Raw genomic sequence first — 24,232 nt, 5'->3', positions numbered from 1 at the left:
GGGAGCCCCGGTGCTGGGCAGCAGAGCGCAGGGCCCTGCCCAAGCCGGGCTGTCACCGCGCTGAGGATGTCCCCGCCGGCCCGGGGCCCGTTCAGGACGGCACCCAGTGCTGCAGCCACACCAGACCCACCTGCCCCACGGCCTGCGCTGCCAGGACACCCTGCCCGCGCCTCGGGGCTGGGGCCGCGGCCCAACAGAGCCCGGCCCTGGCGGGGGTCCCCTCCCGGGCACCAGGCCCACCGGCGGGCGGGTAACAACCGACACGCCGGGTCCGGGAGGCAGAGCCGGGGCGGGCAACGGGGCCGCGCCCCAGTCCTTGGCAGGGCCGTGCCCGCTGCCGCTTGACGCCGGCGGCCAGGTGCAAGGCCAGGCAGGCCGTTACCGACCTAGCCGGTGCTGCACGCGGCCTACCCGCGGGGCTGCACCGCTGTGATCCAAGAAGGGCCTGCCCGGGTCTCCGGCGGTCAGCCCCGGCCCCAGCCCCAGCCCCATTCCGTTCCCGATCCCGATCCCGATCCCGGCCCCGGCCCCGGCCCCGCCCTCCGCCTCCCCCCGGTCCCGTCCCTTCGTCTCGGCCCCGCCCATCGCCGTTGCCATGGCAGCGCGCGCTCCCGCAACCCCGCGTCCCTCAGCGGCGGCCGGAAGTAGATCCGACGGCAGCCGGGAGGCGCGGAAAGTAGTTCCCTGGTGACGGCGGCGCAGCGACCCGGAAGCGAGGGGTCCACGACGCGGAGGGGTCAACGACGCGAGGGGTCCACGACGCGGAGGGATCCGCGGCAGCCGCCGTGTCCTTGCGCAGAGCGGCGGCTCCGGCCCCGGCGGTGGGAGAGCAGTGGCCGGCTCGGCCCGCCGCGGCCCCGGCATGTTCAAGAACACGTTCCAGAGCGGGTTCCTCTCGGTGCTGTACAGTATCGGCAGCAAGCCGCTCCAGATCTGGGACAAGAAGGTGAGGCAGCGGCGGCGGAGCTGGGGAGCAGCGGGGCCGAGGGAACAGCGCGGCCGCTCGCCTCAGGCCCCCGGAGCAGGCCCGGGGCCGGCGCCGTCCCGACGTGGCGAGACGAGGGGCCGCGGCGCACCGGGAAGCAGCCGGTGGGACCGAGGCACCCGTGGGTCCGCTCTCCTCACTCGGCCCGCCGGTGCCAGGTTACCGGGACTCCGTTTGTTTGGGGTTTTGGTTGGTCCTTTGTTGGTTTTTTCGGGTTGTGGTTTTTCTTTTTCCAGAGGGGAGCGTGTTATTACAAAAGCATCTTCTGCCTTTGCTGAGCAGAAGAGCCCCGCCAGGGGAGCGGGCCAGCCTGGTGTGAGGAGATGCAGCGCTGCGAGAGGCTACAAAAAATATCAAACGGTGGAAATAGGCATCGGAAAACAAAAAGACCCTTTGCCACGTACAGCGGCTCCCCCGTGGTAGCTGGATGTAACTGAGATGGGGGTCCTCTCGTGTGCGACCCGTCTTTTAAACGGGCTTGCTAAAGGTATTTAAAGGTAGGCCGCGGTGGCTTTTAGGGTGTAGAAGAACTCATGAATGTTTCATCTGTTCGTTTTTTCTTCCTGTGTGTTCCCAGAGTGGTTCTGGGGAGGGTCCCCTGCCTTCTCCTGGGTATCTCCCATCAGGGAGCCCTTATCGAGACGTCTGGAGGTGTTGAGACGTGCTGCTTCCTCTCCTTCACAAACCACCTGCAGTTGTGTTGCTACCTAAAAGTGATACTGTAAAACTTTCTGAGAGCAGGCTCCCATCTCTGAGGTTACAACGTGTATTCAGTTACTTGTGCCTGAGCCTAACCTGAATTTCTTGCGGTTTCAGGAGGAATGAAAGCCTTCAAGGCAGTTCAGCAGACAGCGGTGGTGTTTGACCTCAGTGGGCTTGCATGAGCATTTACAAATCGTGGGACGGGGGAGAGGCAGCGCAGCCCCATCCCGTTTCCCATCGGTGGGGTACCCATGCAGCTCTGCAAAGAACTGGGTTGCCTTGCATAGCCTGGCTGCGTACATGTGCCTGCATTAGCGCTTTTGTGCAACTATTCATGACTTTAGAAAGGATCGGCAGCTTATTTGGGTGGTGTGAGGATGGGATGTGTTAAAGACCCTTAGATAAAGGGATGTAGTGTGCCTCCAGACTGGATAGAGCCATGAGCGATCTGGGCTGACCCTGCCTGGAGGTGGAGGTTGGACTGGAGAGAGGTACCTTCCGACATGAATTGTCCTGTGCAGGGTGCTACCATTGTGATCATGCAGCTTGAAGGGGTGGCCAGCAGGAACTCTGCTTGCAGGGTAGATGTAAGCAGTGATTCATTTGGGTGCAGTAGTCACTGAATTGGCCAGAAAAGACTGACAAAAAATTAGCACTGCTCTTTCCAAGAGCAGCAGATGGATGTGCAGGCTGTTTCCATCGCCTGCTGTAGGGCTTGCATGTGGCTGGGCTCTTCTGGCACTGCCCGGGCACAGCAGCCCTGTGTCCTGGTAAGCAGCAGGGCTGTGTGTGGGTGCTCTTCCTCGCTCAGAGGTCTGTCTGTCCTGAGGAAGCATGGCCAGCTTGAGTGAGCTTGTTGTGAGGTTTGTCCTGCTCACAAAGGTGTGGCATGAAACTAGAGTGGGTTTCTGACGTCTTTGCCTGTGGATATCAGCGTGGCTTGCTCTTTCACCTTGGTTTTCCTTTTCAAAGGAGTTGGGGTGGTGGGTTTGTAAGAGCTTCAACATTCCTGATCCGACACCGTTGTTGCGTTGGCAGGAGGCAAAGGGCAGTACTTGGGGCATCTCACTGCCTTGGAGCTGAGAAAGAGGAGTCCATCAGGTCTTTACTCCACTGTGTGTGGGTGTCATCTCCCCTGCTCAGCCCCTTCAGAAAATCCTGCTCATGTGTGGGGCAGTGTGAAGACTGGGTGAACTTACACCGTGGGGAAGTGCCGCTGATGGTTTGGGTGCTGATGGCCCGCTGCAAGCGGAGAGCTGGGTGCTAAGTTGCTGATGAAGCCTCTCTGGCTCGATGCAAGAACCTGTCAGGCCGGCGTCTGGCTTGGGCAGCGCATTCATAAAGTGAGTAAATGTCCAGAAACAGTGAGGGATTTTTCCAGTGGGTTTATTTATTGGAAAATACTGATCTGTCCAAACCCAGACGTCCCAAGAATGTTCTGGCTCTGGCATTGCCACAGGTTAGGGTTGGGGTTTCTGGAAGGGGGGAAAACAACCAAAACTTCGCAGTAAGTGATCACTGCTCTCTCCAGGGGTGCATGAAATGCACCGGTTGTTTTGGTGAGAATTGGAATCAAGGGCTTTGATGTTCTCCCATGTCCTAGGTGAGTGCCCTGATTACTGGATTCATAGCTGTCCTAATGTGGACTCTTATCTTTGCAGAAAGTACCAGCAGACAGTGATTTTTTTTTTTTAATTATTTTTTTTAGATCTTAGGGAATCTCAGGCTTTTGTGACATGGGGAAAAGCATTTCTTGTTCAGCCCCAGCAGGGTGTCCACTGCTTGTGCTGATGGAGACAGTCTGAAGTAGAGGCTTCTTCACTTGATATAGTTGTAGAAATGGAGCACTGGAAGCCTTTCCTGGTTGCAGGCATTTGTAACCTCACTCTAAGTAGTAAGGTACAGCTCTTCCCTTCTCTCCCTTCTCCCTAAGGGCTGTGGGTAAGCTCTGGGCAGGCCTTGGCAGCAAACCCTGGCCACCAGCATACTGTCCCAGGGGACCCTGGCAGGACTGAAGCATCCACACCTTGGGAAGAGCACGGTGACTGTCCCACCATCCCTGCAGGCAGAGGTTCCTCCTTCAGCCTTGTCCACAGAGAGCTGGTAACTGTTGAGCTGTGCTCTCTTCTCCTGCCTTCTAGTGCTGCATGTGCCTGGTTTGGAGACCTGTTTGCAAGGTGTTTTCTGTTTGCCTTCCAGCACTTTGTTGTTCAGAGTTCTCTGTTCCCACAGTGTCCTGCCACCATGGTCTCCCCGCTGACGCGTGGAGACACACTGACCAGTCTCCAGGGGACTCGCTGACGCTTTTCTGCATAGCAAGTGGGAACGGTTCAATGAAACTTGTTAAATCTATCGATCCTCTTGCTAATTTCTCCATATTCCTTCTGCTGACGTTTCGATGCAGAACATCATAAGCAATTTCATATGCTGTTGGGAGGATGCCAGGTCATTCAATACCCGTCTGAATATCAAACGTGTGCCTTGCCACCAGGATGCAGATGGCAATTTCCCTGATGAACACAGCCAGGATCAGGTCCCTGCGAACACTGTGGCGTCCTCTCTTGCGGTCCTTCTCTGACTTGTTAGTCTGGGACCCTCCTTTGCTTCTCTGACACAGCATCCTTGTCTGGGTTGCCCCAGATCTCTGCATCTTGAATACAGCAGTCCATGCTGCTCACTCTCCCTCCTCAAACCTGTGTGTACCAGGCACTACAGCAGAGCCAGGTAGCTCCTGCTTTTGCCTCATGTTTTGCCTCCTCTCCCTTCCAGGGAGAGGGAAGTGGCGCAAGGGCCTCGTGCCTGGTCTGGACCCACCGCTGGCTTTGAGAAGTGCCGCCCAGTTCCGAGGCAAGAGCGTACCCGTGCCTACGGTAGTCTGGACAATGGTGCTGGCCGTGTTTCAGCTTGCTGTTGCTGGCACAAGCCCATCGCCTAACGACGGGGCAGTTGGCAACGATGCGGGAGCGAGCCTCCAGAGGTCGGCCTCGGACCGTGGCATCCTGTCCTCCAGCGGGTGGGCCTGGGGAGGATTGCTCCTTGCTGCTTTTCCTCTGGTCGTTGTTACATTTGACTAGCGTTGCTAGCAGCAATGGCAGCCTCAAGAAATACATGTGTTCAGACGCAACTGTCTGTGAAGCTGCTGCCCCCTCCAAACCCTGTGAGATTTGAGGTTTGCGTCTGCAATAAAAGCTTTTCCAGTTTGTCTTTAGACAGAAGGTAACTTCCCAGTTATCCTGATGCAGAGGATATTAGGCATTTGAAGAACTTGTATTTTCTAAGAGGACTATTACCCTTTTTTCCAGCTTCAAAAATCCACCTTCTTAGGCTTAAGATGGCTAGAAAATATTGGCCAAGCAGAAACGTGGAATGTTTTGTTTAGATTTCTAAAATTTTCTGGAATCTTATCTTTCTGTGAGGTAGGGGAAAGCCCCTGAAGGCTAGGAGCTCTTGCCGAGTAGCCACCGCAAGCACAGCAGGACTGTCCCTCTTGCGCTGCGTGTGCGGAACCGGTGGCCATGCCTGATGGAGCTGGAGGTCCCTCTTGGTCTGTGCAAGCTTGTTGGGAAGGGATCCTCAGAGTTGGCCGGGGAAGAAAAGTGCTCCTCTGTGACCAAAATGTGTCCTCCATCAGGGAGGTGACCCCCAAGGCAGGCAGGAGGCGAACTCAGCCTCTGGTGGGGAGCTGGGCTCTGGAGTGAGCCAAGGGGCTGAGCGGGGGCATTTGGCACCACTGAGTCCCGGAGGGCAGTGCTTTGAGCCCCCCATTCGCAGTGAGTGCTTCTGATGTCGTTCAGCCTTATCTTACCAAAACAGTGAGGCTGCTTAGGCTTCTGATCGAGCCAGCACTGCATGTCGTGCTCCAAATGTCTGCGTACCTGTCCTGCCAGCACTGACTGCAGGCACATGCAGCCAGGCTGGCTTTTGTGCAGAAGGGTGCCTGTGCGACCTGGCCATGGTCTCCCTGCAGCTGGGTGGTAGTGCAGCTCTCAAAAACTTATACTGAGCTAAGCAGGACTGGGAGGAAGAGCTCTGCCACGGTCTGGCCCTGTTTTGTACTTATCTCTTCTGCTGTCTTTCATCCTGTTTCTGGCAATGCTGAGGAAGAAGAGTTGCTACTTTTCATTGTCCCTGTAATCTGGGGAAGGAAAGCCTTCACAGGCTAAGGAAGGGGACCTGGTTGCAGATAGAAACACTACTAACTAATCAGTTCAAAGTGTGTTTAGCTGTTTTCTCTGTTACTGTCCTCTCCAGAGAAGCCCAAACCTGAACCTTCTCCCCTCTGTGGAGCCGTAAGCTACCCTTGGTGAAAGCTGGCTGACGTGGTGTGGAGGCAGGGTTTGTTATGCACTATTGTTGTCTGCTTAGGCAGGGTTGTTTCCCGGTGTTAAGTCTGCATGCTCTATCCCTGTGGCTTCCAGGATTTAATTTCTCATATGCCAGTCGCTGTTTCAGATACAGAGCGGCACATGGGGCTTCTGCTGGGCTGGTGATTTTTAAAAAAAAAAAAAAAAAAAAGGGCAACTAATCCAGCCCTCATGCAGTTGGTTTCTCCTGAACAGACCTATAAATCCATGGGAGTTGCTTTTGATGCAAAGGAGAGTTACAGTTATCCCGTAAGGATCCTCTCTCTGAGCTTACTGTTTTCTGGAAGTATCTGTGCAGGCTTGAAGCAGAGTTAAGATCAGCCTGGCAGGGCCGCACTCTTGCACTTAGCAGCAGCAGCTGGGTGATCCAGGCTGAGGTTTCTTGAAACTGCTTAGCGTAGAGACAGGCCAGAGGAGTAGGCTGCTCACAGTGCTTCTCTTTCTTCCAGCAGATGTGTGCAACATCACCCAGGTAGGTTCTTCTGAAGAAATGAACTTTGAAGATGAATTGCTAAACCTGTAAATCATTTTGTGGCTCATGACTGGAACCATCCCATTAGAAGCTTAATGTATGCTATAGATTGGCAGTGGTGATAGGTGCTAAAGGAATTAATTCATGGAGCCGGAAGGAGTATTGCAATTTGCTGATCTAGCACTGGGGAAGAACAGAGGACTTAATTAGCAAAAATGCCTTTTAAATGGAGATAAATTTGATGGGAAGTGAGCTGCTTCATAAAAAAAAATAAATCCTGAGACCCTGGGATTCAGCCATGTTGCTTATGGAGAAAAATGAATTTGTGTTGGCTCCTGGTTCCGGCCCTGGCCTCCCTGAGCTCTGTGGGGAGCTGGCTGCATCTGAGTAGCCAAATCCCTGTGCCCCTCAGCAGAGCAGATGCGTGTGCTGTAATTGTGAAGAATTTTAACCAAGCTCTCATCTGGTCCTGCTCTTCCACAGAGGCAGTCAGCCATGTCCAGCAGTAGAGACTAAGACCCCTTGGTGTCTGGCGGCTGCCTGGTGGCTCCCTTTGCTTGCTCCTGTATTGCTTGTACTTGTTTTTACCCATTATCCCACTCTAGTTTGATCTTGCTCTGACACTTTTTTTGTTTGTTTATTTGGGCCTCTAACGTGAGGCTTGAGTCGCTCGTGTTCACTGTAGCGTATTTTGATAGATTGAAGTCTTGTACTAGGTGTCCGTGCAGCATGCTGGGCCATAAACTCTTGCTTGGAGTCGTGGCACTTTGGGGCAGTGATCAAAGCCTTGGAAACAGCAATGTCTAGGACAATAGGAGCCAAGTGAATGTAGATGGGTTCTCCTGGGATCTTTTTCCCCCCTTCTCAATTAGCATGGGCACCGCCTGTTTCCCCCTCAAGTAACATCTGTGCTGTCTGAACCACTTTTCTTCTAGGTGCGCAATGGCCACATCAAGCGAATTACCGACAATGACATTCAGTCGCTGGTGCTGGAGATTGAAGGAACTAATGTCAGGTAGGAGAAGGCGTCATCTTCTGCCCTAGTGTGCCCTGGGGGCTTGGCCCTGGAGCAGAGTGAAAGATGTTGGTGCCCAGCAGACGACTCCTTCAGACTCTACTGCAATCTCTTTGTCAATAAATTGAAGAATATGATCTGGGGTCAGATGACAATTACCCCTCTCTGGCACTCTACTGTGCCTTTCCCTGGATGTGTTTGTAGAGCTCTCTGTCATCCTCAGGGGGGCTAAGGGACAAAAAATAACGTCCCGTTATTTTTTCTATCACTTGGGGGGAGGGGGGGTAAGTTATATTTGATACCTGGTCCCCAGTCAGTGCCATCAATTACTGAGAAAGCAGCACTCTGCCTTCTGCATCTTTTATTGTCTTAGGCCTGCTCTGCTGCTCTGCTCACGTGACAGCTGCTCTCCCAACAGCAGGAAGATCAAAGGGAGATTTATGAGGGGAATTGCTTTTGGTGCTTCACTTAGCAACCTCGTCTTCATCGACCAGGGAGAGAGACTCCAGCTCCATGAGCGGGTTCAGAGCCTCCAAGGCTTCTCCAGGGGTGATTCAGAGCAGGGCGCTCCTTATAAGGGCAGCGGAGACTCCTCTCCTGCAGACAGGCTGAGCCAACGCTTCTCTTCCTCCCAAGATGTGTTGATACAGAACTTGCCAGCTGTGACGTGTACTTCTAGGGCTCATGACCTCTGTTTTTCCAACCATATAGAGCACACAGGGCCTCTGCTGTGCTCTGGAGGGCTCTACCTGTTCAGTCAAGGGGTAGGAGGAGGTTGTGTTAAAAACCAGTGCTGGCATGGCCTGGAAATTGGGGAGGTGAAGCTGTTCAGGAAGGTGTTTCATGCCCTGGGTGAGGAAAGTGGGATTTGAAATGCATTCTTTGGGCCTTTTATCTTGTCCTTGCAGCTACCTCTGAAACTCTGTCTCCTGTTACAGGAAGCCCTGGTTGTTGCTGGGATCTTACAATCACGGCTATCTTTTTCTGCCTGTCTGCCAAGACTGTATTAGGTCAAGGGAGAGTCTTGGGACCCAGGCTGTGTGCTTTGTGCCATGTGAGATACTAAAGCGTTTTTCTGTCCCTCTCAGTACCACGTACATCACGTGCCCTGCTGACCCAAAGAAGACCCTGGGTATCAAACTACCTTTCCTAGTGATGATCATCAAGAACCTGAAGAAGTACTTCACTTTTGAAGTGCAGGTGAGGAGTGTGCAGGGGGGAGGCCCCTCCCGGGACCAAAAGGTGCCAGGGAGCCCGCAGTCTTACGTTGGAATTTGTCCCAGGCAGCATGTGGTCCCCAAAACAGTTTTGCTTTCTTGGCCACGTGATGTGTCAGGTTTTCTGCTATGGGGCATCAGTCAGCTCACAAGCACATTGTTGCTATTTCTGAAAATGGATCTGTTTCCTGTGTTAAAAATATTTCTGCTGTGAAATGGAGGGGTGGGAGTAGGAGAGCCCTCTCTGAGATGGGTAGAGTTTGAGTCTAGAATAGCTGCTGTCTCGGGGAGCTGCCTGGGTCAGCAGCCTTCCTTCCTTGCCCCAGGTGCTGGATGATAAGAACGTACGACGGCGTTTCCGGGCGAGTAACTACCAGAGCACAACTCGGGTGAAGCCCTTTATCTGCACCATGCCCATGCGGCTGGATGATGGCTGGAACCAAATCCAGTTCAACTTGTCAGACTTCACGCGCCGGGCTTATGGGACAAATTACATCGAGACCCTGAGAGTTCAGGTGAGAAGCAGGCATGTCTTGCCCACACAAATGAATGGTTGGCAGTCTTCCTGCTAGCTGGGACAGCCCTGCTGTAGATTGGGAATCCAGGTTTAGCCCTGACCGGTTCCTTTGCCAGTCCTACTCTTTGCAGAGCACTGTGGGAGGGGAGCAAAGGACCAACTGAGGCAGCAGAGATCTTGATGGTGCCTCACTTCACTGGACTATACTGGGATGAAGGAGCCCATTTCCATCTTGCAGTCTGCCTGAAGTTCCCTGTGGTGTGTCCTGCTGGGCGGAGGTCTGCTGGGAATTGGCCGCATGCTGCCTTACTGTCTAGATATGCCAGACAGCAGCCAGCCAAGCGGGAGCCTGGCCGGTGAAGACCCAGGGTGTTACAGTCCGTACATATCCCCGGACAAGGTTGTTTGCTAGTGCGGGTGGAGTGACCCTGCCTCTGCCGAGCCCCTTGGACCAGAGCTGACACAACTTTTGTTCCTGCTGGGGACGTGAAACTTGTTCCATGTGCTTTGTGAATTCAAGTTCACTGTGTCCAGTGACATGCATTGTTTTGAGGAATGCCTGTGTGCTGAGCACACCTGTTCCTTAGTATGACAGGACTGCTGCAGTTCCGTGTGGGGTTGCCCTGAGATGAGCAGGCAGTCGGCTGGGAAATGTCTGCCTTCTCGCATACCCGCGAGGGGGACTGGAGCGACTCCTTTGCTGCCAGCTGATAGTGGAGGCAGTGCAGACTGGACAGTCTCATTCTTGACCTCGGAGAGGCCCTGAAGAGGGAGTGTTAAAAATGCAGCAAGCTGAGGCTGAGAATGTTCTGGCGAATGCTGATACCAGTGGAGGTATCAGCAGAGGTGGGTTCATAGCAAAGAGCCTTCTAAGCAACTAAGGCAGATGTCAGTTTGCAGAGATGACACTAGAGAGAGCATCTAGCACAACGCAAAGGGCATGGGCCAACACTTCTTCTCCGATGCCCTGTCAGATTTGGAGAGAGACAGTGAGGTCTCTTCTCCAGCTGCTGAGCCGAGGTATCCAGGCCACTGCATGACAGCGAAGCTGGGTGTGGAAAGAATGTATGGAAAAAGGACTGACTCTTTGTTTTGATTCTCAGATCCACGCCAACTGTCGCATCCGACGGGTGTACTTCTCTGACCGGCTCTACTCGGAGGATGAGCTCCCAGCTGAGTTCAAGCTGTATTTGCCTGTCCAGAACAAGGCCAAGGTGAGCTAGCTGTGGGCAAGGAGGGTGGGAGCAGCAGCTGGGCCGGGCTAGCATTCCTCATCCTCCTCCCACTGCCTTAACAATCCAGAGTTTCTTCTAGCAGCAGAGCTCTTACAAGCTTTGGCCACCAGCCAGGGAGCACCCTTGCCGTTGCCAGGGCGAGCAGTCTGTCAGGGCTGCCTTGCTGAGTGACTTTCCTGCCAAAATGCATGGAAGTTGTCGTTCCCATCTAGGAGCAGGGTGAGCTGTGCAGCTGCTCTCCACGTCCTTCTGTTCGTGTTGAAGGACTCCGGGCAGGGTGGCAGCCTCCCGGCATCTCTCCAGAGCTTTCACCCATGACTCAGCACAGCAACTTTGCTCTTCAGAGCTAGCTGCAGCTCCACACTTGTCTTCCAGGAGATATGCTGTTTGTGTCCCTTTAGCCCAAATTTACTCTCCTCTGATCTCTTCCCTGCCCAGTGCAGATGGTGTTGCTATGAGGTGGGAAGGGGATAGGCAAGGTGGTGGCTGCTCAGCAGGAGGAGATGCCAAGCTCTGCCCTTTTGGTGACGGGAGAGGAGTACATGGCATATTGGCAGCAGTCTCGAGGCTTGTGAGGAAGCACCTTCTTTGCCAGGACCAGCCTGTCCCAGATGCTTCTTTTAGCAAGGAAGATTCCTGGGCAAAATTTCAAGGAGCTGAGGAAGGATGTTGGGTGCTGATCTTAGTGGGAAGTAGACGCATTGTTAACAGTGGGTAACACCTCTGGGGAACCTGTTGCTGCCTTCTGGGCTGTAGCAGCTTCCCGGGGGTGTCTGGGGAATGCTTGGAGCCCTCCTAGTGTACAGCTGTCTTGGTGCTGCCAAGTCTCATGAGTGTCTCCTTTCTTCTCCCTGCTCTGTCCAGCAATAACACCACATTGAGAAGAAATGCAAGAAATGTTTGGGGTCAGTAGGAAAACAAAAGCAGGTGGAAGAGAGGCCCTGCCGAGACCAAGTTTTAGATCAGCTCACCTTGCCTAGGATAACTGTGATTCATCTGGTATCCCTCTTCTGGACAGGACACAATTAACCATGTAACGGGTCTGGGACTATGTTGTTGGTGTGCAAGTTGTACAGAATCAGAGTTTTCCTAGCTGTTCCTAAAGTGCTGAGCCCAAACACCGCAAGTGATGTGGTACGTGATCTTGTGTTGCACAGAGGGGTTGCTCAAAGCGGTCACTGTGCCTCTGAAGAAGGGATTCAGCAGGAATTACGGGGTTAAGTGTGCCCTCTTGAAGATACCAATTATATTTTTTCTTTCCTTGTTTTCCATCTCTTATTTTATATATACTCTAAATATGGATGTAATACTCGCTCTTGAAAAGCTATTAAACATTTGACTCTGTAAGTCTGCTCCTGGCTTCTTCCTTCTTTGATGGGTCCTTTAACTCACGCATGTTCATGCGCTTCAGAAAGTGCTGAGGAATTTCTTTAGGGACCCAGATGTTAGGATTTGCCTCTGACTTAGATGGGCAGCCTCGCTGTTTGAGGGATAGCATGGACATGAACAGCAGCGGTCTGGAGAGAGGACAAATAGTAGAGTTTCCACAGAGGAGACAGGATCTATCCATGAGGTTTGTGGTACTGTACCTATGACAGAAAACTCACACTGTTCCCTTTTAGTACATGGAAGTGGGTTTTTCATTCCCTTCTTACTTGAAGCTGTTTTCCCAGCAGTGACAAATTGGCTTTACCTGCCCGTTAGGGCACAGCTCTGTTCCCTGTGTCGTTAAACAACTCACTCCAGCTCTGAACCAAGCCTTTAGCAGCTACTTATAGCAAGAGGCACACAATAGCCTTCCAGCTGCCAAATTGTCCCTTTCCCTAGGGATCAAAGTGGAGGTTTAGCAAAGCAGCATAACAGGAGCGGAAGTCTTTTCCTGTGCTGAAGCTGCCCTTCCCTGCCTTGAACCAATCTGCCTTTGTTGTGGAAAGGCTTGCGAGGGGAGGCTGCAGACCTCTGCCAGAAACAGAGAATCTGGGAGTAGCTGATGCCTTTCCTCCCTGGGGCCAAGCCCCCCCCCTCCAGCTACTCTGGTGGGTAGGTACCTAAGATGGGTACTGATCCTTCCGTGGTGCTGGGCTGTACAGTGAACTGGGAAGACTTGATTTTCATTACTGTCCTGTAAAAGAAAGTTGGTGTCTCCCAGGAGGAGGAGAGCCTGTTTGGGGACATCTGCCCCAGATTCTGGATTTAATCCTGACCACTGACTTTCCACCTGGTTTAAAGGTTTGGTGTGTCTGTGCACCCTCATGGTCAGCAGCTTCTCTGTATGGAGCCTGCTTTACCTCTGGCAAGCTCTCCCCTGTTTGCACCTTTAGAGTTAGTGGGCTTTGAACTGGAGGTGCTGAGCCTGTGCTGGATTGTACTCGCAGAAGGCTTTCTGGAAAAGACCTTTCCAATTTTTATAGCAGGTGAATAGCTTGGTAGCTCTAAGGAGCAAAGCCAAGGAAGCCCACTTGGGAAAGCACCATCCGTCTTGTTTTGACGTCTGTCAAGGCTTGGCTGGACTTGAGATTTGTGAAGTGGAATCACTGTATCGTGTGCCAGGGATCGGCCTTAATGAAGTCCATGGCGAGGCTTCGCTGCTGTGTTTGCAAAGCTTGCCAGGGCTGGGGGAGCTGCTGAGGGAATCCGTCAGACCCCGGCAGGGTAAGGCGCGCATCCTTCCCCTCAAGCCCTCGCTCATAAGGCTGTGTTTTTGGCGGCCGAGCACTCACCAGGAGCTGCTGCCACTTCTCCCTGCCCCGCTGGGGCCCATGCTGGAGTCAGCCCTTGTCCTCCAGGAGTTGGCTTTGCTCTGAGTGAGTGACCGTAATGTGTTAAGAGGGGCTGGGCTCCCCAGGGCTCTGAGCTGGCTGCCTCTGTGGAGAGATCAGATGGGCCCTGCTGCCAATTCCTGCCTGACCTCTAGGAGCTGTGCCAGCAGATTTGCTGGAATAAATTCCCAGCCGCAAACCCTTACATCCACGTGGACCCTATGTGTATTTTTTAATATGAAACAAAATACTGAGTCTTCCTGTTTACATGCTGTACAAAGTGGAGCATCATCAGATACTGGCTCTTTCCTTTAGGGCCAGATGGTGGTGGATTTACATGGTGGTCTTCAAAAATCTTTCTCTTCTAATCCCCCTCTCCCATCAAAACTATAACTATCTTGCTGAAGGCAAGTGAAGTTTGGATGCTCTCCCTGCGGGAGAAGAGGAGGGTGCTGGCAGATAGGCCAAAAAGTCACAGGCATCCTGTGGCAGTCCTTTCCTAGAGTAAACGTGTACCAGCAAAACTCGTGTGTGAAGTGTCCAGCTTCTTACTGCTTTGGTTATGGCTTTTGACCCGGCTGGGCCACAACGTCCTCCTCCATGGAAAGAGTGGAAGAAGGCAGGAAGGACGTGGGTGCAGAGATGGGAGTCTGCCTCGAGGACGGTTGCTGCCTGTGTGTTCCCGGGGCAGCCCCAGCTTGGTGCAAGGGGTGAGCAGAGCGCTGGTTCAGTGCAGGCAGTCTGCAGAGAAAAGGTCTTAAATATCTCCCCGTTCACCTTTCCGTGGGTGGCCGGCTCCTTCCTTCCTGCCTCAGTCCTTATTGCAGTTCATGTCTAGTGGGAGAGAAAGGAATCTTGTCTTTGCGGGGAGCCCTGGGTCCAACCTGGGGCAGAGCGGGACCCACCCGAAGATGAGTTTTCCTTGCCTCTGCTGGCTTTTCACCTTCCTCTTCCACTGGCTGGGGCAGGGTCCTGCACTTGGGCGCTTTGGTCGGGACCTAAGTGCTGATAGCCTGCTTTCTGCATCAAAGGCAAAGCTTCTCTTTGAAATCTCGCCCGCTGAAGGACAGCGAGTGCCTGGGCTGCAGCACCTCAGAGCAAGGGATGGGAGAGCGTCTCTCCGTGGGTTGGGCTGGAAAGCAGACGTGCTCGGGCAGAGCTGGAGCGTGCGGCAAGCCAAGGCTGGGACATCCCTCGGCACCCGTGGCTCTGCCTGGGCAGGTGGCAGCAGCTGGCAGGGGAAGCAGACAGGGGTTTCCCTGGAAAGCTTTCTGGCTGTTTGCTCTGCTCCTGTGGCCTCCCCCTTGCTCTTTGTCTCCTTCCTATTAAGTGGATCCTGATGCAAAGTGCAGAGCTCTGATCATGGAGGTGATATGCAGGAATCAAAAAAATCTGGGCCAAGCTCTGCTCCTTGCCCTCTCTGCTTCCCATTCTGCATCTCCCTGGCTGTCTTGGGCCAAATGTTGTCATCTTTGTAGAGGGATTACACCTCCAGGGCGACGCTAATCCTCTGCAGCTGCTGTCTAGCATGGGGCGGGCAGTGTTGGAGGTGAGGGAAATATTTATTTTGAGTTTTGCCATTGGCCACCACCCAGGAAAAATGAGTGACCGTACTGGGGACTTTGACCACTTCTGCACACAGGGAGAGCTGATCTTCCGGCCCTGCTGGCGCCTGTGGGAGAGCAGAGAGAGCTTCCCCCGGCAGGCTGTAACACGGGACCACCCAAGCAAGATTTTATTTGGATGAGGGAGCAGCTGTGCACCCTGAGAGCTACTGTGGGATGTGATGGGGAAAGCCTCAGAGCCACTAGAGGTGAGAAGATGATGGATGCCAAGTTGTGCTGGAGCAGACCTGCAGCCCGTCTGCTCCACCGCTTGTGCGTTGCCCTTGCGGCTCCAGAAATTACTTTCCTCCCTGTGTGATGAAGGGTCTGGCACCACGGGAAGCAGGGCTGGTGGCTGTAGGGTGGTTGTGATGGGAGGTGACGGCTACGAGCAGCTCACGCGTGTGCTGAGCTCAATGTGGCTGGCGGGTGCATCCCACCGACCCCTGCCTAGGCAGCCCCTGGAGCCTGTCCTGCCTGCAGCGTGCACAGGCAGCACGTTCAACCCCTCCCAGGGCCCCGCAGCTCTTCCCTCCGTCCCCAGCGTCGTTTCCTCCGGCCTTGAGACCGACCAGTCGCCGCTTGGCGTATCCCAGCCCCAGTTCTTCCTCCGCGCTGAGCCCAGCTTCCTCTCTGCTTTCCGGGTCCTCTCCTCAACAGCGCACAGGGGATCGTGCCTTGGCTTGCAGAGGATGAGGAGGAGGCAGGAGGAAGCGTGGTTTCTCCTGTGATGGTGGCAAGCAGGCGGAGAGAGTCCCTGCCAGCGTTGGTCACCCCCATCACCCGCACTCCAACGGCGTGCAGAGCCCCATCCCGCAGCAGCCAGCCCTGCCCCGGCAAGGCCTGGAGGACGCTGAGCTCCCGGGGTCTTTTCCAGGTCGGGCTTCTCCAGCCTATTTTTGGGAAGCTGGGAGCTGCCTGGTGGGGGTGGATCCTGGCAGGACTGCCTGGTGCCTGCCAGGGCTGGGCTGAGCAGGACTTGCGCTCCCTCGAGCCACCAAAAGCCCCGTCCCTTGCAGCAGGTGCGTCCCTGCCCTCCCCGGGGTCTTGTGCCTGTGGGTGGCCGGAGGTGAGCCGACCCTGCTGCGGGCAGAGCGGAAGCCTCCGGCAAAGCGCCCGGGCCCTGCTGAAACGCTGGGCTTTGTCTCCGCTGGGGTCCCTTGCTGCTGTCCAGGAGTGTTTCTGTCCATGAGCGTTTCCAGATGGCCCTGGGCTTCTGGCACCAGCTATGCTGTAGCATCCGGGGAAAAGCAGGAGGGGGTGGGATGTCCCAGCTCGCCAAACCCAGGCAGCCTGGGCCTCTGCTCCCAGCACCACCAGTTCCCCCTGGGGAATTGCTCCCAGCCCCTGTCCCTCTCTGAATCAGCAAGGAGCCCCCTCCCCTGCCATGGCAGGGCTGCCCAGGGAGGGGGATGGCCCTGGGCATCCTTGGCTGGTTCAGCTGGCTTTCCCTGTGAGCCTGGCGTCTCGCCGGGTACCAGGCTTTGGGGTCCTCACCACTGTATCCCACCGAGCCCTCAGCATTCCTAGGAGAAAAGGGAAACACAGCTGCCGTGGGAAATAAATCTGTTGTCGGAAATGCATCTGCCATGGGAAGTGCATCTAGTGTGGGAAATGCATCTGTCGTGGGAAATGCATCTGCGCCTGCCTCTGGAGCTGCCTTTGCGGGGGCGGGGAGCAGCAAAGCCTGGCCACGCTTTCCTCCTGCCTCGCCTTTTGGCCATGTTTGTGCCTTTTGGTAGCTCCCGGTGCTGGGCTGGCCCTGGTTTCGGGCAGGCGGGGGTGCCGGGCCGCCCTGCAGCAGGGCTCCTGGTCCAGCAGAGCTGTGGGTCCTCCCATGGCTCTGGCAAGGAACCATGCAAGCATGAATCTGTGCTAAATGGTCAAAAACGAATTGAAAGCAGTTAAAAGCCAAGGAATGTGACCCAGCACGGCCAGCCGAGGGAATACAACAGTGCCTGGAGCCACTGGGAGACTTCTCCCCCCCCCCAGTTCTTCAGGGTTTTTCTGTCCCTGATTTTGGCTCTCGCTTGACTGCAGTGATGTGCTGAGTCTGAGCCAAGCATGTTTCCCAGGAAATCAGCTAAAGGCTGGGAATCGCAGCCCAGCGTGGACAGGGATGGAGGCCAGGGCAGGGGATGGGTGGCCCAGGCCACAGATTCCCCCCCCACCGGTGCAACCAGCTCTGGGAAAGTGGGGTGAGCACCAGCGTTAGTCCTTCCCTTTTATAGTTAGTGGCTGATGAGCAGTGCAGGGGCTCGAGGTAATTTAGTGCTGAGAAGTGGCTGCAGCCGAGTCTTGGGCACTGAGCCAGCAGCTCTGGGTCCTGGGGAGGGGGAAGGATTGGGGAGGAGGGAGGGCGCACAAAGGCTTCATCCCTACCCACCCATGAAGTCGGGGACCACCCCCCACCCCACCCCCCCCCCACCCCCAGTGCTGGCAGGGAGGGGATGGGGGCAGAGGGGCAGCCGGAGCCCCAGGGAGGGGAGAGCAGGTTGGGGCTGAGTTAATGCTCCCTGCACCAAGCCCTGGGTCAGAGCCACCAGCCCCGTGGGGAAAGAGGCCAGGCAGGATGCTGGCAGGATGCTGGCAGGGTGCTGTCAGGGTGCTGCTCTGGTCTGGAGGAAGCCCTGGCAGAGGGTGGGAAGGCGATTGTGGCTGGAGTCATCCCAGAGGGAGAGCCAGCACCCCCCCCCCCCCCGCCCCGCCACTCCATAGGGTTATCTCCACCGGGATGGTGCAGACCCACACCATCCCCTGCCCAGCCTGCCTCCCCATCAGTGTATTAACTGTGCCAGGCCTCTGCTGCCAGCCCTGAGGCTGCCCCGCAGGCTGCACCCATGGCTCTAGAGCAAATCCAGCCCTGGCTCTCCACCCTGGTGAGCATCACCAGCACAGGCAGGGAAGCCGCTGTCTCCATCACTGCCGCATGCTCCCTCTGCCACCCGCTGTGGTTTGGTTTTCCTTCCCATTAAAGGCTGAGCAATGTTTTTTCCCTGGATAAAGCCAATTTCCTACCCTGCTGCATCTAATCTTTCCCACTCCCACGATTATTTCCCTGATCTCTGCAGCAGTCGTGCCTGCTTCTGCTTTCCTCTGTTGAGACAGCAGTGGCAAGACAGGATGCAGCCACCCCCTTCCCCCCAGGAAACACGCTGGGGCTGCTCAGGGACACCGAAGCACCCGGTAAACCGGCTCCAGGAGGGACCACGCACTGGCCCCCGGCTGCCGCAGCCACCGGCCCCTGCCCAGGGAAGGGAGGTGGCTGCCCCAGGGCTGGAGCGCGATGCTGGCCGGGGGGAGAACAAGGCGCACTGTGTTCCTGGCGAGGCCATCGCCGCTGCCATGGGAGGTGGTGAAAGGCGGCTCTGTCTGCTGCCAGGGGCACCCCCAGGCAAGCCCCCACAAAATCTGCCAAACCTCATGCAGGGCAGCCCGCACGGCTCCTGCCCCCATCCCGCGGCAGAAAGGATGGCACCACAGCTCTCCACACACCCGACCCATTTAATGCACGTACAAGGTGGCCGTGCCCGCTGCCCTGCCCGCGGGACCACACATTCCCAGGGCTTTGCCCCACCCCTGGCAGGGTCCAGGCCGAGCACATAGCAGGGGGCTCGCAAAGGTGGCCTCTCCCCCCTCGTACTATCTTTAGACACCACATCCCTGCTTCCCTGCGGCTCAACAGGAAACACGGCCACGAGCTCGGCCCTCCCTTCCCCTCACACTTCCCTGCCATTGCAGGTGCCGGCAGCTGAGACCTGCCAGCTCGTAGCACTTGTGCGCAGTCCCCAGCCCGCTCCCCACCCTGTGCAGCGCAAGTGCAGCCCAGCGGGTTCACGCGGGGGGAAGGGACCCTGCTGGGCCCCCTTGGCAGAGGCGGGCGCAGCGTGATGGGCGGCAACCTGGTCATGGCTGGGGGTGGGGGGGCAGGTGCCGGGGAGCAGGCAGGACCTGGATGCCCTGAAGCCCCCCCCGTGACCATCGCCCAGTCCCAGCCCGGCTGCTCTGGAGGGGCCGGGGGGGGGGGGTGGGGGTGGGGGTGGGCATCCCTCCCTTTTTCTGAGGCTGGAGCCATCAAGCAACAAAGGGGCGAGAGGGGCCGTGGGGAGGGGCGAAGGGAGGGGGAGGTCAGGTCCATCGGTAGCACCATGGTGGCGGGGGGCTGTGTGAGGAGGGAGCCGGGGTCAGACCCACTCCTGCAAGGAGCGCTTGCAGTACAGGAGCATTCGGGGCGCACCCTTCCTCTGCATCTGGACGATGACGTAGATGAGGCCGAGGATGCAGAGCAGCAGCACCAGCAGCACCAGCACCATGACGACGCTCATGGTGCGCGTGTACTCATCAATCTGCACCACCACGTCCACGTCCCCGCCCGGCTGGCGGCCGCCCTCGCTGTAATCCTCCTCGTCTTCTTCCTCTTCTTCCTCTTCCTCCTCCTCATCTTCGGCCCGCCCATCCCCATCGGGGTTGAAGGGTGGTCGCTCCCCATCAGGCCAGCGGGGATGGGGGTCCGGGACCAGCTCCGTGTGACAGCCCATGAAATCCCGTAGGATGGATTTGGGGTAACCCGGCTCCGTCTTGAGCCGCTCATTGTCGAATTTCCAGTACTTTGTGCCTCTGTAGAAGTAGGTGGAGGCTGGGGGAGGGGAGAAGATGGAGGCGAGGGGTAAGTGGGCAGGCGCAGGGCACCCCACAACCTAGACACCCCCGCAGATGCCCTGGACAGCAAGTTTTGCTCTGGGACTAGTGAAACCCTTCAGAAAGGGCAACACCGCTGACTCCTGGGCAACCTCCTGGCCTCCATCCCTCGTGGCCAGGCCACCGAAGGGGTGACACCACCCCCCCTCCCACCACCCAGCCTCTTTTCCTTCTCTACTTACAGGCGTCCGGGCTGAGGAAGGCACCCTTGGGTGAGGGAGGGATGCCCACCCAGACAGAGATGGGTTTCGGGTACCCAGGGTCCACCGAGCGGGTGTCTTCGTTAAAGCGCCAGTATCTGGGGGAGGGAGGCGGTGAGCAGGTGAGGAGCACGGGGGTCTCCGCCGCCCGCCATGCCCACCCACTCACCTGTCCCCACGAAAGAAGAAGGTGTGCCCTGTGGGTTCCCACCAGACGGCCGTGTCGATGCTGTCATAGGGGATGCCCTGGCCATAGGTGACCAGGGGCTGCGGGTACCCGGGCTCCAGGTTGGCTTCTCGGAAGAGCCAGTACCGGTCACCTGGAGGGGGAGGAGATGGAGAAGGGGAGCGAGGCGCCCGGCTGCCACAGCAGGCGCACGTGCGGATGGGGGTACGATGCCTGTGGCCGCCCCATCCCTTCGGTCAGGCAGTGTCTCCGGCTGTGGAGGGGGATCAGGATGGGATGAAGCCAACCAGCTCTCAGCAGCTTGGGGGGGGAGCACTGGGCTCCCCCCTGCACCTCAGCCCTCCCACCCAGCTTCCCTGCTCACCTTTAAAGAAGACGAACCTCCCGTCATGCCTCTCATAAGCAGCATCGATGTCCCCGGGGAGGCCCCGCCAGAAGTGCCCGATGGGCATGGGGTAGTTGTCCAGCACCCGGTTGTGCCGGACCCTCCAGAACCACCGTCCCTGGTGGTAAATGGAGTGTTGACAGAGGATGAGGGGGACACAGGGACACAGTCCCAGGGCCAGGCATCTCCTGGGGCATCCTCCCACCCAGGGACCCACCACATCCCCAGAGAACGGGCAGGAGGGAGTCCCAGCAGGTACCTTGAACACAAACATCTCCCCACGCAGCACCGCCACCGTGTCGAAGTTCCCGTCGCAGATGTCAGGGCCGTACTGGTCAGGTCGGTCTGGGCTGCCAGGTTTGGGGGGTCGCTCCGGTTTCCCCGGGGGGGGTGGTTTAGGGGGTCTCTGGTCTGGCCTGCCAGGTCTCCGGGGTGTCACGGTGGGCAAAGGCTTGGTAGGCTGAGGGCGCCCGTCTGCGGTACCTGGGTCAGGCGGGCGAGAGAAGGGATGGGGTGATGCAGACCAGAGGCACCCATGCCTGTTTCCCGACGCACATGCCCAGCATCCCACCCCTGGGCTGATACCCCACCCAGTTCCTCACCGTACAGCTGCTGGATGCCCTTGAGGTCATCCTCCGGCAGCTGGAAGTTCTCCGTGTCCATCCACTGGTAGAAGGGGGCCATGATAGCGCTGGGGTTGCTGGAGTGCTCCAAGCCCAGCGAGTGCCCCAGCTCGTGCACGGCTACCAAAAAAAGGTTGTTCCCTGCAGAGAAAGGCACCATCAGCAAGACAGGGTGGAGGACACGACACATGGGGTGGGTCCTCAGCCCCAACACCCCGAAACGAGGGTGCCCCAGTGGAAGCTGCCTGCACCACCCATGGCAGAGCTGCTCTCCCTGCCACTCCTGCCCACACCAGCGCATCCTCCTGCCCTCAAACCCAGAGGCCCACCAGGCTCCTCTGGTTGCCTTCACCACCTCCTTGGCCCTCAACTCACCAGACACATCCGTGTTCTCCAGCGTCCAGGGTTCGTCCGAGTCGAAATGCGTGTCCCCCCCCATGCCAGGACCAGGAAAATACGCATGAGCCAAAAACCCCCCGACGCCGTCGAAGGGGGAGCTGTCTCCATGGAAGCCGGAGGCGAAGAGCACCATGATGTCGGCCTCCTTCTTCCGCTTCTGCCGGATGTCCTCGTAGGGCACCTCCCGGAAAACCAGTGGCGTGGCTTGCTCCCACACCCGGAAAGCTCGGCGGACGGCCTCGTACGAATGGTACCGACCCAGCTTCTCCGTGTAGTTCTGGATGCTGGTGGTACAGAGCTCACTGGGGACGGCCCGGGACAGAGCTCGCTCCCCAAGGGGGTCCATGGCTCTCCATGGGCTGGAGGGGCGGGAAGCCCTGGGGAAGTTGGGTACCTGAAGGTGAGATGGCTCTGGCTCCAGCGCCGCCCCGTCAGCGCGTACCGCTTCCGCCGCATGTTGGACTTCATCCGCGCCCCAAACTGGTCCGGGACCCCACAGCGGGGACGTTTCATCCACCTGCCAGGAGGGCATCGAGCCAGGGCTCAGCCCACCGCGGCCAAGGTCCCCGAGGGGTTACAGCCGCCGCGGACGGCAAGTGAGGTGTCCCGGCTGCGGGGCTGCAGCCCCCGAAAGAGCAGATGCAGCTCCCAGGGCAGACAGCACCCATGTTTCCAGGGGCAGGCAGAGCTCAGGGGCTGGCAGGCAAAGCCAAAGCGCCAGGGAGCGGAGCCGCCTTCCGCTAGAGCAAGAGGACACGGAGAAACTCACGCCTTCGTCTCCTCGTCCAGGACGCCGGTGACGGCGATGCCGTAGAACTTCTGCATCTCGGCGAGGGCCAAGGAGAAGGTCTGAGCTGAGCGCATGGTGGACATCTGCCGGCTGGGCTGCGGCAGGTAGCCGTAGAGCCGCAGCCATGCCTGCACCGGGGGAGAGCCGGGCGTGAGGCCGCAAGCAGGGGACAGCCTGATGGGGGGACTCGAGCTCCCCGGGGACAGGCAGCCCCTCGTGAGCCCGGCGGGGCAGTGCCCAGCCCACCGCCCGCTGCCGCCCAGGCCCTGTACCCCCTCACGGGGCGTCCCTGCCAGCTGCCGGGGGCAAAATGCCGCACCCAGGCAGGCAGGGCAGGCAGCACAGGCAAGCCAGAGCACGCGGGCAGTGGGCGGGAGGCAGGGAACAGAGCCCCGGCCCTGCCCCACAAAGCGCGTGGGGGATCCTCCGGCCTGACCTCGGGGGGCTGTCGGCCACCCTGACCCCGGAGAGAAGGCAGCTGGCAGGGGGCTAGCCTGCCCGCGGGCTGCCCGCCGCCTCCGGAGGTGTCCCCTGGGAGCCGCAGAGGAACGTGGGGCCAGCAGCCCCCCACACTTCCCCCCCCCCGCAGCGGCCCAGGACCCCCGCCCTGGCCTCCACCCACAAAGGGGCTTCTGTCCTGCGGGGCTGGCAGCCCCCCGGGGTGCCCAGCGGCGGCTGGGGGCAGGTGGCCCCTGGGCGACTGCTGTGGCCCCGCAGAGGGGCAGCGGGCAGGAGGGGTGCGGGGGCACAGCAGGTCTCTTCCTGCACCAACCTCCGTGCCTCTTGTCTTTTTCAGTTACTTTTTTAAAATAAATTTTTGTTTGGATTATTACTTTTCATTTTTGTTATTTTTCATTTTTTCCTTCCATTTTTATTTTTTCCTTTCAATTTTAATTTTCTGATCTTTTTTTTTTCCCCTTTTAACCTTTAAAACAGGGGTTTTTTTTCCTAAATGACTTTTCATTGGTTTAATTTTCCAATTTTTTTTTTTTAAAAAAAGGTTTAATTTTGAAAATTTTCTAACCTTTCATTAATTTTTTTTTTACCCCCCCCCCCCCCAAGGCAGGGTGGCGGAGCAGAGACTTTTATCAAAGGCCCTTTCACCCCCCTCCCCCGCCGCGGCCTCGCGTGGGCACAAAGCGCTTCCTCTCCCCCGCCGGCTGCTGCCCGCCGCCCCCGGCGGGGGGGGGGGGGGACGGACCCGGACCCCTGCCTGCCCTGCCTGCACCTGCGGCCGCTGGCGCTGCCTGCCCCCAAAGGGCAGGCAGCGCCAGCGGCCGCAGGTGCAGGCAGGGCAGGCAGGGTGCAGGCAGGCTGTCCCAGGGGAGCCCCCCCCCCCAGGCCCGCTCCACCCCCCCCACCCCCGCTCACCTCTGCGTTGATATCCTCGCCCGCCGCCCCCACCAGCAGCACCAGCAACACCAGTAACACCAGTAACGGCGTGGGGCGCCCGCCCGCCCGCAGCGCCCCGCCCGCCCAGCAGGGGGCGCGGTCACCTCCTGCCATACCGGGGCCGCGTCGCTGCCACCGGTTCGCGGCTGCCCCCGGCCGCGCCGGGCCGGGCCGGGCCGGGCCGGGCCGGGCCGGGCCGGGCCGAGCGCGGCGGTGTCCGGAGCTAAGCCGCCTTCATGGCCCGGGGCCGGGCCGCCGCAGGGGGTTGCGCACGGTGCATGGGCGGCGCTGCCAGGCGCGGCCCGTCGACTCCCGGCCCGCCTTTGTGTGTGGGATCAGGCCGACGGAACGCGGCACATGGGCGGCCACCGCGGCCCGGCTCCCGCGCCCCTGCCCTGCCCTGCCCTTCCCGCCAGGAGCAGCGGAGAGACGCGAGCGCGGCGGCGGCGGCAACGGCGGCAACAGCGGCTCGGCTCGGCGGGGAACGGGCGGGGCGGGGCCGGGGCGGGGGGGCGGGGCCACCGAGAGAGGGCGGGGCTGTGGCCACGAGGGGCGGGGTCGTGCTCTCCCACCAACGCCCCTCCCCCCGCCCCGACACCTGCTCACACGGGTGTGCACAGCCCCCCAGCCGCTCACACGGGTGTGCACAGCCCCCCAGCCCCGACACCTGCTCACACGGGTGTGCACA

The 24,232-nt window shown here is 58.1% G+C and overlaps 2 protein-coding genes across 5 annotated transcripts; one reads left to right on the top strand and one right to left on the bottom strand.

Annotated features, from left to right (window-relative positions):
- The first annotated feature begins 660 nt into the window (after positions 1–660).
- CFAP20 (cilia and flagella associated protein 20) lies at positions 661–11,854 on the top strand. Of its 4 annotated transcripts, XM_054841099.1 has the most exons (7): positions 989–1,927; positions 2,726–3,030; positions 7,459–7,538; positions 8,627–8,738; positions 9,082–9,270; positions 10,376–10,486; positions 11,372–11,854. In XM_054841099.1, exons 2-7 carry the CDS (start codon positions 2,962–2,964, stop codon positions 11,375–11,377), a joined length of 567 nt encoding a protein of 188 aa, XP_054697074.1. In that variant the 5' UTR covers positions 989–1,927; positions 2,726–2,961; the 3' UTR covers positions 11,378–11,854. The 4 variants fall into 4 exon arrangements, with proteins under 4 accessions (XP_054697072.1, XP_054697070.1, XP_054697074.1 ...); XM_054841097.1 differs by lacking the exons at positions 989–1,927; positions 2,726–3,030 and adding an exon at positions 661–946; XM_054841098.1 differs by having other exon boundaries at positions 989–3,030.
- A 6,509-nt stretch (positions 11,855–18,363) lies between these two features.
- MMP15 (matrix metallopeptidase 15) lies at positions 18,364–24,041 on the bottom strand. The gene is made up of 10 exons (XM_054841091.1): positions 23,524–24,041; positions 22,132–22,280; positions 21,757–21,879; positions 21,339–21,646; positions 20,943–21,104; positions 20,600–20,823; positions 20,320–20,458; positions 19,938–20,088; positions 19,751–19,866; positions 18,364–19,506 (listed from the first exon to the last, which is right to left on the bottom strand). The coding sequence occupies exons 1-10, from the start codon at positions 23,656–23,658 to the stop codon at positions 19,055–19,057; spliced, it is 1,959 nt and encodes a 652-aa protein (XP_054697066.1). The 5' UTR covers positions 23,659–24,041; the 3' UTR covers positions 18,364–19,054.
- Between the last annotated feature and the right edge of the window lie 191 nt (positions 24,042–24,232).

This window comes from Grus americana, chromosome 13 (assembly GCF_028858705.1).
Source record: "Grus americana isolate bGruAme1 chromosome 13, bGruAme1.mat, whole genome shotgun sequence".
Classification (NCBI taxonomy): Eukaryota; Metazoa; Chordata; class Aves; order Gruiformes; family Gruidae; genus Grus; species Grus americana.
This window is presented reverse-complemented; position numbering and strand designations above follow the sequence as displayed.